At 31.8% G+C, this 15,127-nt stretch overlaps 1 protein-coding gene across 1 annotated transcript; it reads left to right on the forward strand.

The window, feature by feature from the left end:
• The first annotated feature begins 6,348 nt into the window (after positions 1-6,348).
• LOC129307687 (uncharacterized) lies at positions 6,349-7,137 on the forward strand. Its single transcript, XM_054948545.1, has 2 exons — positions 6,349-6,507; positions 6,727-7,137. Exons 1-2 carry the CDS (start codon positions 6,373-6,375, stop codon positions 6,970-6,972), a joined length of 381 nt encoding a protein of 126 aa, XP_054804520.1. The 5' UTR covers positions 6,349-6,372; the 3' UTR covers positions 6,973-7,137.
• Positions 7,138-15,127: the final 7,990 nt, after the last annotated feature.

Raw genomic sequence — 15,127 nt, forward strand, 5'->3', positions numbered from 1 at the left:
TTGTATGTTTTATATGGTGTGCTTGCTTATTCGCATTTATTTACAATTAATATGCAATTGTATATATTAGGTGAAACTTGGTTACTGAATGGCTATACTCACCCCTTAATTCTCAATATTTCAAGGCTTAGCTCATCGGATCAAAGTCAGGGAAAAGCACTTCGAGGCGCAGGATTGTGATGAAATCCTACTTTTATGCCTCTTTACTTTACTTATGTATTAATATTGTGTAATTGTCAACAAGGATCAAATGTTATTATTTTTGTACTACTTGCATTATTATAGTATACAACTTGTGTATTTGTGCTCTGAATTAGTGAGTTTTGGTTGTAAACCCATGGATAGGGCTGAAATACTTGTACAAGTATGAATATATACATGTTCAAAGATTTGAAATGAAATGATGATTTTGTGCAACATTTTCCTCCCCCTTATGTTTTATGAAAATCAGAGTTGAGTAATGATTTTTGAGATATATGTGTTTTTGTTTGTATATGATGCATTGCATAGGTCTACTATAGTCTATTGAATGTGGTTGGATGGTCAGTGTAGGCTTTTGACACTTATGGTTGTTCTAAGACACCAAATTTGTGAGATTTTTGTGAAAAGTGCTAAAAATGGGTTTTGGCATCTAACTTTTGATAAAAAAGAATTTGAGTGTGAGACTGGTGCCATCAACTAGAGCAAGGAGAAAGCTTTGTGTAGACACCGAAACTACTTCAATCAAATGTCGGACAGAGATTTAAGATGTGTCAGAATTTTACTCCTTGTGTTATCAAATGACAGTAACTGATACTATCATTTTTCATGCAATATACCGCAACGCATAGCACATAGAAAGATAAGCCACGCCACATATGTCACAAGGCATGGCACACATATTTTTTTCTATACAAAATCCTATTTTGAGTTTTAAAAACTCATTGTTTTAGGTCTGTTTGACTTTCAAGCTTTCACAATAGTTTTCAAACTCTGATTTGAGTATAATAAGTATTAATTGAGATTTAAAATGTTGAATTTGGAATACTATTGTAAATGATCTGAGAAATTTTCTCTTTTATGAAAATTTTTAACTTTGGTAATCCTTCAAGGGTTAATCTTTTGATTTTCTTAATTTTGGAGTTAAACGTGATTAAATAAGTAAGACCTTACAAATATTCTCATACCATGTTAGTGAATTTCAAATGAACTTGACTATACATTAACAAGTATGAAATTTGACAAATCATTGATGAATTATCTTGACTGATGTTAGTGGATTCTTAAGCCACTTTAGTATATTCAAAAGTGAGATTGAAACTTTTCAAAGCTTAGTTTATGAAATTGTGGGAAACAATCTATTTCTAAGTGAGGTTTTATATTTTTACAAGATACAATAACAACATTTCTATGCTACGTTAGTATATTCATAAATGACCTTATGATATTCTCAAAAGTTTCTTTGATATTGGGAAAAAATCTATTCCTAATTAGGGTCCATGTTTTCTTAAATTACAATAATAATATTCTCATTCTACGTTAATGATTTCAGTAGTCTTATATTATTATAGCAATTACGCATAATTAGACTTGAAATAGACATTAGCATTACATTTCATTGATTTCAATACATATGCACCATATTTACATCCATTTTTACACACAAAATATCTCATCTATATCTAAATAGTACTTGTGCAGTCTACATTTTCAAAAATAATGTAGACTGCAAACCTATTTATATAACTTGTCACAACCACATATACAAAAAAAATGGTGTGGGTGTTTGTACAAAAAGTCATTCAACAATAAAACATACTAAGTAAATAAAAACCAGATACATTTTAATTTCAAACTAATTAATATGCATATGTTTTTTATCCCTTTCAATCCCTATATCTATTCTTGGATTGGGATTCTTATATATATTTTTTGTACGTCCACCTTGATTACATCTTGAGTAATCGTACATCTTCTTGTTTTGAAGCTGACTTCATTCGCTTGGTGTGTGGCGTCTTAGGAGACATGTAGTCAGTAGTAGTTTCAAAAAAAAATATTGTTTTCATAATTTTCATAATATATCTTGGTCAACATAGGTATGTTAATGGTTTCCACCAGAATTATTGTGGAGTTATAAATTTTTTTCTTGTACACAAATGCTTTTGTAAATATAGTTGTATCATCAAATGTCTATCCAATACTTATAAATAAATCTTTCCATTTTACTTAATTAACCTCAAGGAATAGTGCAAGAGTATTTTATGTTGAACATGGTAAAGAGTATAATATACCTTCAAGTTCTTGCCTAGAGGAAAATTCTGGCAATAACCATGGTAAGAAATTTTTCATATTGCATTCACAATTACTAACAAGTGAATAATGCTTTTGTTGAAGCACTTGCCATATAGGAAATAAACATAAAACTACTAGGAGCAACATACAAATTTAGTACTTCATAACTATCATTCCCATAATTCTAACTATGACTACAACAATTTAGCATATATGTTATATTTTTCAACATTGGTGTACTTTTCATCACAACATAAAAAAAAAAGCAGCACACTTATTACATGTTTTTTTTTCACTCAATTTTTTTTAACATTATCTATGTTAGAAATCATTTATTGTATATATATATATATATAAATATAATCTATATAATCATTAATAAGATCTTTTTTTTTTTAGCTATAGAAAAAAAACGGTGTAAAATAACATTTACAAAGATATATAAATTGTCTTTCGCTCAAGAGAGAAGAGAAGTCGTGAAAGATAGAGAAGAGAAAAAATATAAAAGTTTAGATTTTTCACGTGAGAGGGGAGAAAATATAAAAGAAGTAATGTATGTAATTCACCAAGAAGAGAAGAAGATGATGGCTCAGATGACAATCCACTCCATTGAATGTTATGCTTTTTTGCTAAGATTTTTCGTGTACGAGAGCACATAAGAGCAGATTTTTCGCACTCAAAATGAACAGAGAACACAAGCATAAGTTATTATCTTTTAGTGTTTAGTGGAGGGCAATTCTGTAAAATTATGTATGTTTTTTATTCCAATCAAAAACCATAATTCTTAATTTGGATTAATATCCTTAAGGGTCCTTAATGGTCATTTTTCCTATTTTATTTTCTTGTTACAAGGAACCTCTCAGGGCTATAGAGAAGAATAAAGTGGCTTCCATTAGATGATTAAATACCGTCTGTTTATATCAAACTATATATGTCTGTATTAATTACATACTGGTTCTGCAACTTATTACAGAGTGGTATTAAACATAATATGTGGTTATTGTTATTGATGTGTGAACTTGTGTAACATCTAATATTTGCCTTTTTGGTATCGGTAATTCATTTTGGTTCTTAAATTTCCGAAGATGAAAAAGATTCTGCGGTGTAAAAAGTTGGAGAATATTATATTATTTTCAAATAATACCCACCCACCCCTCCTCTGTTTCCGGATCCTGAATGGGGACTGTAGGCCATGTATAGAGGGCGGGCAAATCATTATTAGTGAGCCCTTGCGATCATCATCGTGAAAGCAAGTGGGGTTTTTGAGAATAAGAATTCTGAAATAAATTAGAAATGAGGGTGTAGGTTAGTGCAGTGACAACGTTAGCACTAGAGTCCAGTGTCTAATGTTGCTTCACTGGCTTTAGCCTTGGGATTGATATAAATGACCTTTCCATGTAGCCAAGGCATACCTGTCAAAATCTCACTTTTTTTTTTTTTTTTGGTCTTCATAGGTTAAGAATCAGATCTTTTACTTGTCGTCTTCCTGCATAGGATACGGTGGTCCTGTAATATCATGGCATGGCATGAACCAGTGAGGTTATAATAGAAAGGTACAATGAACTAAACATAAAAGACAAGGCATAGCCATCAATGGTTTGCATTCTTTAGCTTATATAGATTCCCATTATAGGGGATGTTAATGTGACTGTAGTATGGCTTTTTAAGGGGTAATATATTTTTTTTGGGGGTCTCATAGATGTCTAATTATGAAAATTTGTATGTAAAGTTAAAACTCAATCAGAATATTTTTATTATAATGTTCAATACATGTGATAAAACAACAAGCTAGAAAGAATCACATAAATGAACGCATCTGTCGGAGAAAGAGGAGTGGTTCTTCAGTAACTTGAAGCTTATGAAGAAAACTGAAACCTTAAAAGACAGGATTACAGCTAGTTGGATTGGAAAATTACACATGTTTGGGAAGCGTGTTGAATCTAAACCTAGTTGAACTTTTGAGTGTTTCTGAGATTAAGGAATACAAAAAGGCGAGATGATGATAATGATAAGGAATGGATGAACTAATGAGGGGTAAAACACCGACAAGAAGGCATGCTCTGTGGAGGCCGTTCTGTACTTTTGTTCTTTCTCTGCTCCCCACGTCTTGCGTTACAGACCTCTTAAAGCTCCTTTTACACCGCCCTTATTTCTCCAATCTTGTCCTTAACTCCTATGCCATGCCATTAGTGATAATTAAATGTGGGCCTCCATCTGTTGTTTTTTTTTTTTTGGGTCAGGCCTCCATCTGTTGTTTGATATATAGTATTTGAAATACTCCAAAAAATCAAAAAAAAAAAAAAAAAGCGCTCGCGGGCACCCAAGTTCGCATTTGACATTGAACAGAAAAATAACTTCGCAGTTTAATGAACTAAAATATAAACTTCCCTTCCACGTAAGAAACTTCTTTCAAGAAAGTAATATGCTTTTCAATACAGACAGCAAAGGCTGCATTTGTGTCTGCCTTCCGTGGTATGTGTCAGTTTCCCCTGGCGGATAACCTTTAACCTGTAGCCCAAGCAACTCACTGTTTTCCCTTTAAAATTGGATTTGGACGTGGAGATAGATAGATAGATAAGACATACTTTAAAGGTATTTTTAATTAAATTTTATTTTTTAATAAAGTAATTATGTATTTTTTAATTAACCCTATCTTTTTATATTTATCCCTAATAAACACCCTACAATAAATATAAAGTCATTCTCAATAGGGCCACTTTTAAAAAAAGCAATAATTATACCTCAAGATTAAAAATGTCTTATATTTTTAAACGAAGGGAGTACTTCTCTAGCATATTTATAAGTTATTTATACTAATCTCATCAATACTAATATAAAAAAAGTATAAGAAATAAAAATGTATAGAATTTTAAATATGCTCTTATATAATAAATTTAAAAAGTGATATCATGTTATTTTTTTTCTTTCATGAAGGATAATTTTAAAAATACTTTTTAAATATTAATTAAAAAATCACACCATGACTTAAAATTGAATCAAATAAAGTTTTTAAAATGTGTCTTATAAATAAGATGAGAGAAGTAATACTTTTTCTTACATCAGTCCACTTGGCTTAAGCCTGTATATTGCTTGGTTGTAATCGAGTTTAAATTTGATCCTCACAGATGGAATGGCCAATATAAGGACTTGGGTAAAGGTTTTACATGAAGCTTTTTACTTTACTGCTATCCTTATGATTGTGGAAAGTAGCAGAGAATAGTTGCAAACCATTTCATCCAATTGTATCAAGTTTGGCTGTCGAGAGTGATGGAAGTGAAGGGGAGGGACGTCGTCAGTACAAGCACAATCATCTAGGTGCATGCCAACATGCAAAGCACATCCACATAAGCACACTTCTTTATTTTCCCCAACACACATAAGCCGAAGAGTTTCAAGTTCTATTGATATGTTTCGGGATAAAACTTGGGGTTTTACCTAACAAAATCTGTTCCGTTGATATGTTTAATATTCTGTCACAATTTTCTGATTAGAAACAGCTTTATAGGTATACATTCAGATTTAAAAGTTCAATTCAATATACTTAATCTGCGAACTTGACACCCCTCTCTATATTGAATTCTCTAGGTGCTTGTATTCTTGTCCAAATGTTAGGCTAGATTTTGCTAATCTTCTCTGTTAAGTTCTTGGAAGGAAGATACATCCCAATAGGCTATGAATAAGGTTGGATTCTTGAGAAGAAAGCACGCCTAGATTCTGCAGAGATTAATGTATGCAGTAAGGAGTGATAAAGAAATTTGGGGAAGGTGGGGCTAAACTTGGATGTCTATAATAGTCCAAAAATATTTCAGGTGGGTGTTATTGAGTGACTTCAAGTCATGAATGAAAAGAGACACACCCACATGATCATTGTCCTACAGCAAAAACACTCAAGTGCCTCCTCCACTATAACACTTTAGTGCACATATTAGTTAGAAAGAATGATAGAAGGAAGAAAAGTACTTTTTTTTTTAAAAAAAAAAGACTCATCTCGAATCTTTTGTTATCACTAGTTGCCCCTGTATCGCTACCCTTCACCCCTCAAGTTGTCTATAAATTGGACATGCATGAGTTTGTGGATGAAGCATAATAAGCAGATATATTATGGAGTGCTCTCACAGATTCCCTAAAACATCAAGAGATGTTTCTCTCCAGGAACTTAGCAAGAGGCTTGCTGAGTTTGCTGAAGTGAGAGGGTGGGATCACTATCACAGTCCCAGAAATCTCCTTCTAGCTCTTGTAAGCCCTCTGTAAGCTCTTACAAACAGTGTGTTTGGATGAGGGGAAAACGAAGGAAAAAAGAAGAAAAAGAGAAGATTTCATTGAAAATACCATTCATTTGTCATGAGTATTTCTTTCTGGATTCTTTAAACTCACTTTCCTTGACATGCACAAACTGACATGAAGATGGGTATTTCTTTCTGAATGATGACCAAGAATTATGTGTTGATTGTGCAGGTGGGAGAGGTGGGGGAGCTATCAGAGATATTTCAGTGGAAAGGAGAAGTGGCGAAGGGATTACCAAATTGGACCAATGATGATAAGGAGCATTTGGAGGAAGAGCTTTCGGATGTTTTGCTGTATTTAGTGCGTCTTGCTGATGTGTGTGGGCTTGATCTTGGACAAGCTGCTCTCACGAAACTAGTGAAGAATGCTAAGAAATACCCTGTCTCTGCCTACACAGGCTCACCCTCTTCCACCTGATGTTTACCACAATTTCATGTCTACTTTGCCGTCAGCTTATATCTCATGAATTTTGCAGCTGGTCTTACATCATTTTTGTTTTATACCACAAGATTGTTTATCCTGGTTTTGTTTACTGCATTTTCTCTCAGAGCTAAGTGAATTTGATGGGCTGATTTTTTTTTTTTTTTTGGTAAAGAAAAAGTTCATGTGAGTTGGATCCTTAGGATTTTACAGGATCAAGATTTACTTGATGACTCAAAAACCGTTAACAAACATACTACATACTACTCATTGATAAGATTATCTCATTGTTAGCACTAAGCACGGTTTGAATCCATTTTATTACTTTTTGTCAATGCACGAAAAGCAATGGCCAAAAACAAAAATCAGAGCATGAAAAGACTGCACTTCATTTTGTAGAGAAGCTAAATTAGCATAGGCTATTCACAAAAACATGTCATTTCGAAGTGCACAAAATGGTCCATCTTATTATATTATATGATAAAAGCTCGTTTCATTTAAAAAAAAAAAAAGATAAAAGCTCGTATACGTTACTAAGGGGCGTCACAGGTATTGCTGTTGTTGTTGGTATTATTATCAGGATATGTAGGGATCAGAATCAGATCATTCATTGTCCCTAGAGAATAACTGTCATACTTTGCAAACACCGCACACGCTTTCACTGTTGCACATCAACTTTGAACCTTGATTCTTTCTCACACCCGAGTCCTTATTACATAACAATATTGCAAAGCCTTTTTACTTTAACCAACTAAATTTGATGTTATAAGACATTATTTAAACAAGTAGTTGATGGTTTGAATTCAATACTTATTATATATGAAGTAATTCAGTTAGAAAAAGTCTATTTTTAGCTCAGAGTACCTTGAGGGAGATGTTCTTTGCTGTTGACAAAACTCTATTTTTTTATAAAAAAGATACATTTTTACTTTTAATTTACGCTTTCACATTCTTAGCACCGTCAAGTTTCTTATTCTATATTCATTACAGTTACGCAAGTCTTTAGCATGACTGTATGAGAATTAATAGAATCTTGTATCTATAGGCCTCGTATGATACAAATGTTTCCCTGCACATGTCAATCTATCTTGTTTGTTGGATTTTCAAAATGTTCTTCTAATTCTAAATAAAACTATATTTTAAAAGTTTTCTGTAGTCGTGAATGGAAACATAATCCAAATTCAAAAAAGACATTCATGAACAAAGTGTCCCCTCTTTTTATAATAAAAAATATAATAAAATATAAATACTGTTAACAACTTTTTTTTTTGGCCAGAATACTGTTAACAACTCATGTCATATCATAATGCCATAATAATAAATTTGCTAATTGTAAAAAAAATTATGATGCGGGTCTTGCTTCTATAACCTTAAAAGAGGTTTTATTGTTTACTCACGTAAAAAAAATTAACTCATGTTATAAAAAATTTCACTTCAAAAAATCTATCAATTATTTGTTTATATACACTCCCTCTTGTCTAAAACATAGAACATTTTTTACCAATTAGCATCCATTCAAGATGTGGTAAGACACTTTGAAAAAGTTAATACTATTAAATTTTTATTTTTCAAAAATAGTTTTATTAATAGTATTCTAAAGAGAGATTATATAAAAAAATTAAAGATAATTAAGAGACACTGATTTTAATTGGGAGCAATCCTAAGAATAATGATAATTTTTTTACCATTTAATAATACAAACAATTTTAACTACTTTTTAAAATTCTTATAAAATATTAGTTAAAAATATCATATATTTTGAAGTTTTTTTCCCCCTTGACATAATTTGAAGTTCAGTGATTATGTATTTTTTTTATCATCCCCACAAAAAAAAATTGGGGAATTGTCATAAAATTGCTCAATGGGAGGAAATTTGTTTAGAGGGACTAAGACCAATTTTAAAATCAAATGTATATTACCTCTAATACCTTACACCCCAAGCCTATAACTTTACGCTCCAAGCCACTTTATACCTTGCATCTCAAGCCTATATCACCTTACATCTTAAGCTAACCTTGCACAATAGGTCTACCTTGCACAACAAAGTTATATGTCAACCTTAAAGAATGCCATGTAATTTACATGCTTATAGTTTGAATAATCCATTGTCCATATTATTATTTTCTTGTAAACCATCACTTTCAAGATAATATGTTATATTTTTATGAAATTTGTACCTTTATGGTGTGTAAGGTAATAAGCTTAGTATGCAAGATATAGATTCGAGGTGCAGGGTGTAATGTCCGCCTTGACATTATCAAAATAATACTTTTACACACCGTTGTGATAATTATGAATAGTTAAATTTCAAAAAGGAATTATCATAACCCAAGGGTTTAAAAGATAATAAGTTGAGATAATAGAATCTCAAAAAAACCCTTTTTTAAAATATTGTTTGAGCTCAAATTATAGTTAAAAATCAATTAAGACCAAATACAAAAGTATGGAACTCAAACCACGTCAAATTAGGCTAAAACAAGTCACTTTTCAACAATTTTGGTTTGTCCACCGTGACATAAGCTACACCTACTGTGGAGGATGGCATAAAGGGACGAGTTCCTCGAAAGCCACTTGCGTTGTGACGAGTACCTACTGTCATGACAGCTCTTTGAACTTTCAGAGCACATCGTTTTGCCATCCGACTTTTAATTTAGGTAGTTCAAGTATCTACACGAAGCTCTTTGAGCCCTTTAACTAATGACACCGGTCTCACACTCACACAATCATTCATTTAAAAGATAGACACTCAAACCCAAAATAATTTGTTTTCACTTCAAAACACACATAAAGGTGTCTAACTCACAATGCCAAATGCCATTAGCTCTAGAGACACTTTGACTACCTCAAATAGACCATACAAAATATGAGAATTCATTCATATTACGCAAATAAGCGATCACACTCAAAATGACCATTAAACCCTATTTGACAATAACATAAAGGGGTGGATAAAATTTAACACACAAATCTACTTGGTCATTTTGGCACATAACTCACTTAAAATTTATCACTTGTAATTGTAACTTGACCAAGCACACTTACTTAATTCACAACATCAACCTTGAACCAAGATACACACACTTATCACAAATTTATACAAGTGATATCTAAAATAATGTCATGTTTTTAAGTTGGCATTATATATTGACAATATTTGTTACAATATCCAAAAAGAGGAAAGGGAAGAGCTATACAACTATGCACTTTACTCTTCACTTGTCCCTTCCTTTCAGAGCCCTCACCTATAAAATATAACCACAAGGTGAGATGAATATCTCAGTAACAAAATAATTCACTACTATTAATTAACATGAAAAACCATAAGAGAGTAAAACTATAAAACTCTAAAAACTTACTTTTAGAATATCACCATATACTCTTTTCATCAATATAAATTTTTTACTGCTAATATGATCATTCTACCCTCCGAGCGTCTATATCACCCCCATTAAAACTATAGACTCTTGAACTAAGTGCACATCTATAATGGTCTGAGCTTACCTTCAGTGGTATGATTACCTAGCCAAAGATATCCTATCCCACTTTCAGATTATGATCTCCCCCTATCACACATGAATTGAGGTTTTATTACTCCAATACCGTATCATTGATGCTAAGAAGCGTCACTTTCCAACGCCATATCCCGCATGAATACTAAGAAAAAAATCTCCAACACCGTGCATCATTAGATACTAAGGATGTACATGCCATATGGACTTTTACTACTTCTTCTTACGGGTGAACTTCTACCCTCTAACATGATTATACTCACACTCATCGTATATAACACATATACACTTCAAATTTTCTCAATCAGGTCATATAAAATTTTTATCATTCTCATTATTCACAAATAGTTTTTCATGCACAAAACCACATTTTGAAATACGCAAAGTTATCAAATCTCAAGTTTAAATTAACATATCTACTCATAAACAGTTAAGCAATATAATCAATCAATGTAATTATATGTTAATTAATTGTAAATTATTTTCTAGCTGTGAATGTTACATGCATAGATTGATTTTTAATGTGAAAGTATGTATTAGCTTTAATAAGTGTACAAAAATTGGAATATGCAAAATGTTATTTTTGGTCTGAAATGCAAAATATGAAATCAAGATGGTTTTTGAACTATGAACATGCATATATCTTTGGGAAGATGAATATGATGTGGTGTTAAGGTAAATGTGTGTAGTTGAAGAAATGGATTATGTGATAAGTGAGGAGAATGTGGTGAAATGTTATTGGATGCTCACTTGGGTAGCACATGATCATGAGCCCAACATGTTGACTTTGATATTGAGTAAATAAGAATGTAAAAATGAGTGAATATCATTTATGGTATGATTATTTGGCAGGAATTCACATATAGATTGGGAGTAGAGAAAAATTTATATGATATTTAGGCTGCCCTCCGATGTACAGGGTTATAGCCTTTTCCTATAATTTTATCGAGGGACTATCTCATTATTTGTCGAAGGACTAGAACCTAGCTTTCTCCATCAATTCAATGAGGAGAATAACTTAGGGTATGAGACACCTCATAAATTCAAGAATGGAGGAAACTGTGGTCTGAGAGTGAGTCATGTGATCTTTGGTCAGGTCACACCTCACGATTGGTGAGCTTGGGTAGTTCAGTCACATGAACAGAGTCCTATTCAATGTTATAAACCATAATTTTAGTCTGAAAAAATAAAGAGAGTATAAGGTTGGTTGATCATTACCTATGTAAATATATGATGTGTCACATGTTTTTGAGTTGTGGCAAGTCGCAGGTTATAGCGGGTCATGATCTCATGCGTGAGTGTCTTGTGATTATGTACCCAGCATGTGTGGGATGAAACTTGCTAATTGAATTGATAAGTGTTGGCATGTGTTAAAGCATGTTTTAAATACTTGGTTTCATATGTATGTGTTTGATTTACAATTAATATATAACTGTATATGGTAGGTTTTACCTTAATTACTAAGTGGCTTAATTTACCCCTCTTCTTTAACACTTTTCAGGCTCTAGCTTTGGTGCTGAAAGAGAGAAGGCTCAAGAGGTTAGGAGTTAGTACATTCCTATGATATGCCTCTAGTTTATATTTATTTTGTGTAATAATATATGATTGTCAATTCTAGGTTGTATGCCCTCACACTTGCACTATTTTGTTATGTAATTGTTTGAGTTATATTTTGGGTCTTGAGTATTTGTGTATGATTAAATATATGCTGGTAGGGCTAAAATACTAGTGCAAGTGTAAAAATGATGATTTGAATATATTTTAATTGGTCTGGTGTAATGCAATGGAAATATACCTCTCCTTTCTGTTTTTGGTTCCAAAATATGCAATCTCCTAAATTGACAACTCAACTTATATACATCATTATTTATAATAAAAACATAAGGCATTACAAAGAAAGTGGACAAGCTACTCCTGGCCCATCTCTTTTCCTTGTCTCTTCTTAATCTTGAAACTTGTAAAAATGTAAATCAATAGGGTAAGACAATGTCTTAATAATCAAATATTCTATACTATTGATTAACAGGTAAAGTAATAAAAAATAATCATATAATAACTATCCTCGTGCACAAACAACATATTACAATTCACCATTGACATATGGCATGTATAGATAAGAAATTCCATTTGAACTTCCATTGCTCCCTGACTAAATTTATAGGCAACCCTGACTATCTCCTAAGAGATTTCATCCTAGCTTAATCTTCAGTAGGTGAACCACTAGGTCAAGGTATTCTATCTCACTTCAGAACTATGAATTTTTCCTTACTATAAGTAGATAGGGTGTCATTAACTCTAATACTATATCTTTATAGGTACTAAGGAGTGCCTGAGATGACTGCTCGGGTTACTCATGGTAATAGTCTTAAATATTCGTCACACCTGGTTTCCTAAGGTTGTAGCAGTACTATTGGATTTTTCACTACTATTTCACCACTTTTCTACACAATAGTGTCCTAAGGTACCATATGTATAAATAATTCACCACAAAGCCATGCATGCAAATCACCACATATAAGGATATTAATCGCCACTTCTTTCATACACTTATCACATGCATATGCTCATGCCCTTTGTAAATGTCTACTAATATACAACTATGTTTTATCTCAATTATGTTTATAATTACATAAAACACGTTTATATGAATATAATATTATATTATACACATGTAACTACTTGTACATGCTTAAAACAATTAGCAAATACTATAAACTATTCAGTTATCTTAACCATTTTGTTGTTAAAAGGGCTACTCGTGATTCACGTGTACTCTTATCACTTCCTTAATTTCAAGGAGGTCTCAACTACCAAAATCTACAATGTATACTTTATATCTTAGCTTTCAAACATAATATAAGTATCCTTAAGCTAAATTTTAAAATTTAGCTATTCAAAAATCCCTAACTTCTATCGTTAAGCTATTCAAAGATACAATTACTCATAATATTTTCATTTAGTAATAACAAGTTAATTTTGTACCCTTACTCATCTCCTACAATATCAAAACTCTCAAATTATGGCTAGGGTTCATTCAACCCTTCTAATCCACCACCCAAATCTTCATGTTAACATTTATTCAACTCAATGAATCTTAAATCAAACTCTCACAATGACAAACAAGATCGAGGGTTCGAATGTGATCCCTTTCAAACTTAGAACCCATCTAACCTTTCTTTAAAATCTAAGAAAATTAAGGTAGATAGGTAGAGAAGATTATTCGTAAACTTGCCTAGATGATTGAAGGTCCAAACAAGCCTCTAACCTTGGCCAAATCCAAGCCCTAGTAGAGTCTTCATGATTCTCCCTTATGCCCTAGGTTTTCCCCATATTCCATCTATTTTTTTTGCTAATTTTCACAACTTAAATTTGCAAAGCTGTGCATTATCATGCCGTCCTATCCCGATCTAACCTAACTTGGACTCTAGCCCTTTCTTGGAGCCATGCAATGATCTATAATGTCAATTAGCAACTCCAAAACATGGTTAACTTAATTAATCCATTAATTTTGGATTAATTACTAATTCACCCTTAATTAACCATTAAATTTCAAATTTAAAACTTAGGATGTTACAAAAACCTTTTTGATACAATTTGTATTTTATCTAAAATTACTGCAATTGGTCAAAACTGAACACTGTAAGACAAGCTATTTGCCTAGGTGAATGGAGCACAGGCCTAGGCGAGTAAGAGGCTTTTCACAAAGGCGAGTTGAGTTGTTGGCCACAATGGTAGCTAGGGGCTAAGGCAAGGAAGTATCCTTGTATGTGATAAATGTATTCTCTTATTCTAAGTTGTGCATAACAAGAGAAAAAAATCTTAATCATTGTAATTAATAAGTCTAAATGTCACAAAGGCGAGCCTAAACATGACATTGTATTATTTTGTGTGGTATTGGGAGTAGTGACTAAGGTCATTACATGTATAGAGAGCATCAATTGAAAAAGGATAACTCCTTAAATGAAATTCAAATTTTTTGAGAGATTAATGTCATGTTTGGGAAGTCAAAAAAGGGGGAAAAAAAAACAGCCCATTCTAATGCATCTCCTGTTTATTTCTTTACCCAAAAAACTACCTAACTAGTGTCGACTGTGTGCCCAAACTCCTTCCCTGCTCGCGAATTAATCCTATATATATTCTTTTGTTTCTTGTTTTATCATATGTTCATATATATATATATATATATATATGTATATAAAACAAGGAATAGAAGAATATTTTATCAATATACATAATATAAAGAATAAGGCCTATGTATTTAATTTTATATACTTAATATATTTATACTCAATTAAATCATGAAAATTTAATTTTAATATTTCAATTACATTGATAATAAAAATTTATTATAAATAAATAATTTATAAAAATTTATATATTTTAATTTAATTGAAAATCAGCTTAGTATACAATGAATAGTATAAATATGAATGATGATAGGCTCTTGGCACAATGAAACTGTTAAACATGTTTGACAAAAAAGTTGATGGATTCTATAATAAAAATTCTTTTTCCTAATATAATTTATCTGTGAAAGTAAAGTTATTTAATATTTACAACGATAAAAGGAGGAGAAGTTTTACTATTTTGGGCTATGGCCCCCTTTGCTTTACCTAAAAAAAAAAGTTTCATAAAAGAGTGAA

This window comes from Prosopis cineraria, unplaced genomic scaffold, assembly GCF_029017545.1.
Source record: "Prosopis cineraria cultivar Desert tree isolate PC_DT_omini unplaced genomic scaffold, ASM2901754v1 PC4, whole genome shotgun sequence".
Classification (NCBI taxonomy): domain Eukaryota; kingdom Viridiplantae; phylum Streptophyta; class Magnoliopsida; order Fabales; family Fabaceae; genus Prosopis; species Prosopis cineraria.

Coding starts and splice junctions, on each gene's coding strand:
- LOC129307687 (XM_054948545.1), top strand. CDS start 6,373: ATGGAGTGCTCTCACAGATTCCCTAAAACATCAAGAGATGTTTCTCTC. Junction 6,508..6,726: donor GAAATCTCCTTCTAGCTCTT/GTAAGCCCTCTG, acceptor TTGATTGTGCAG/GTGGGAGAGGTGGGGGAGCT.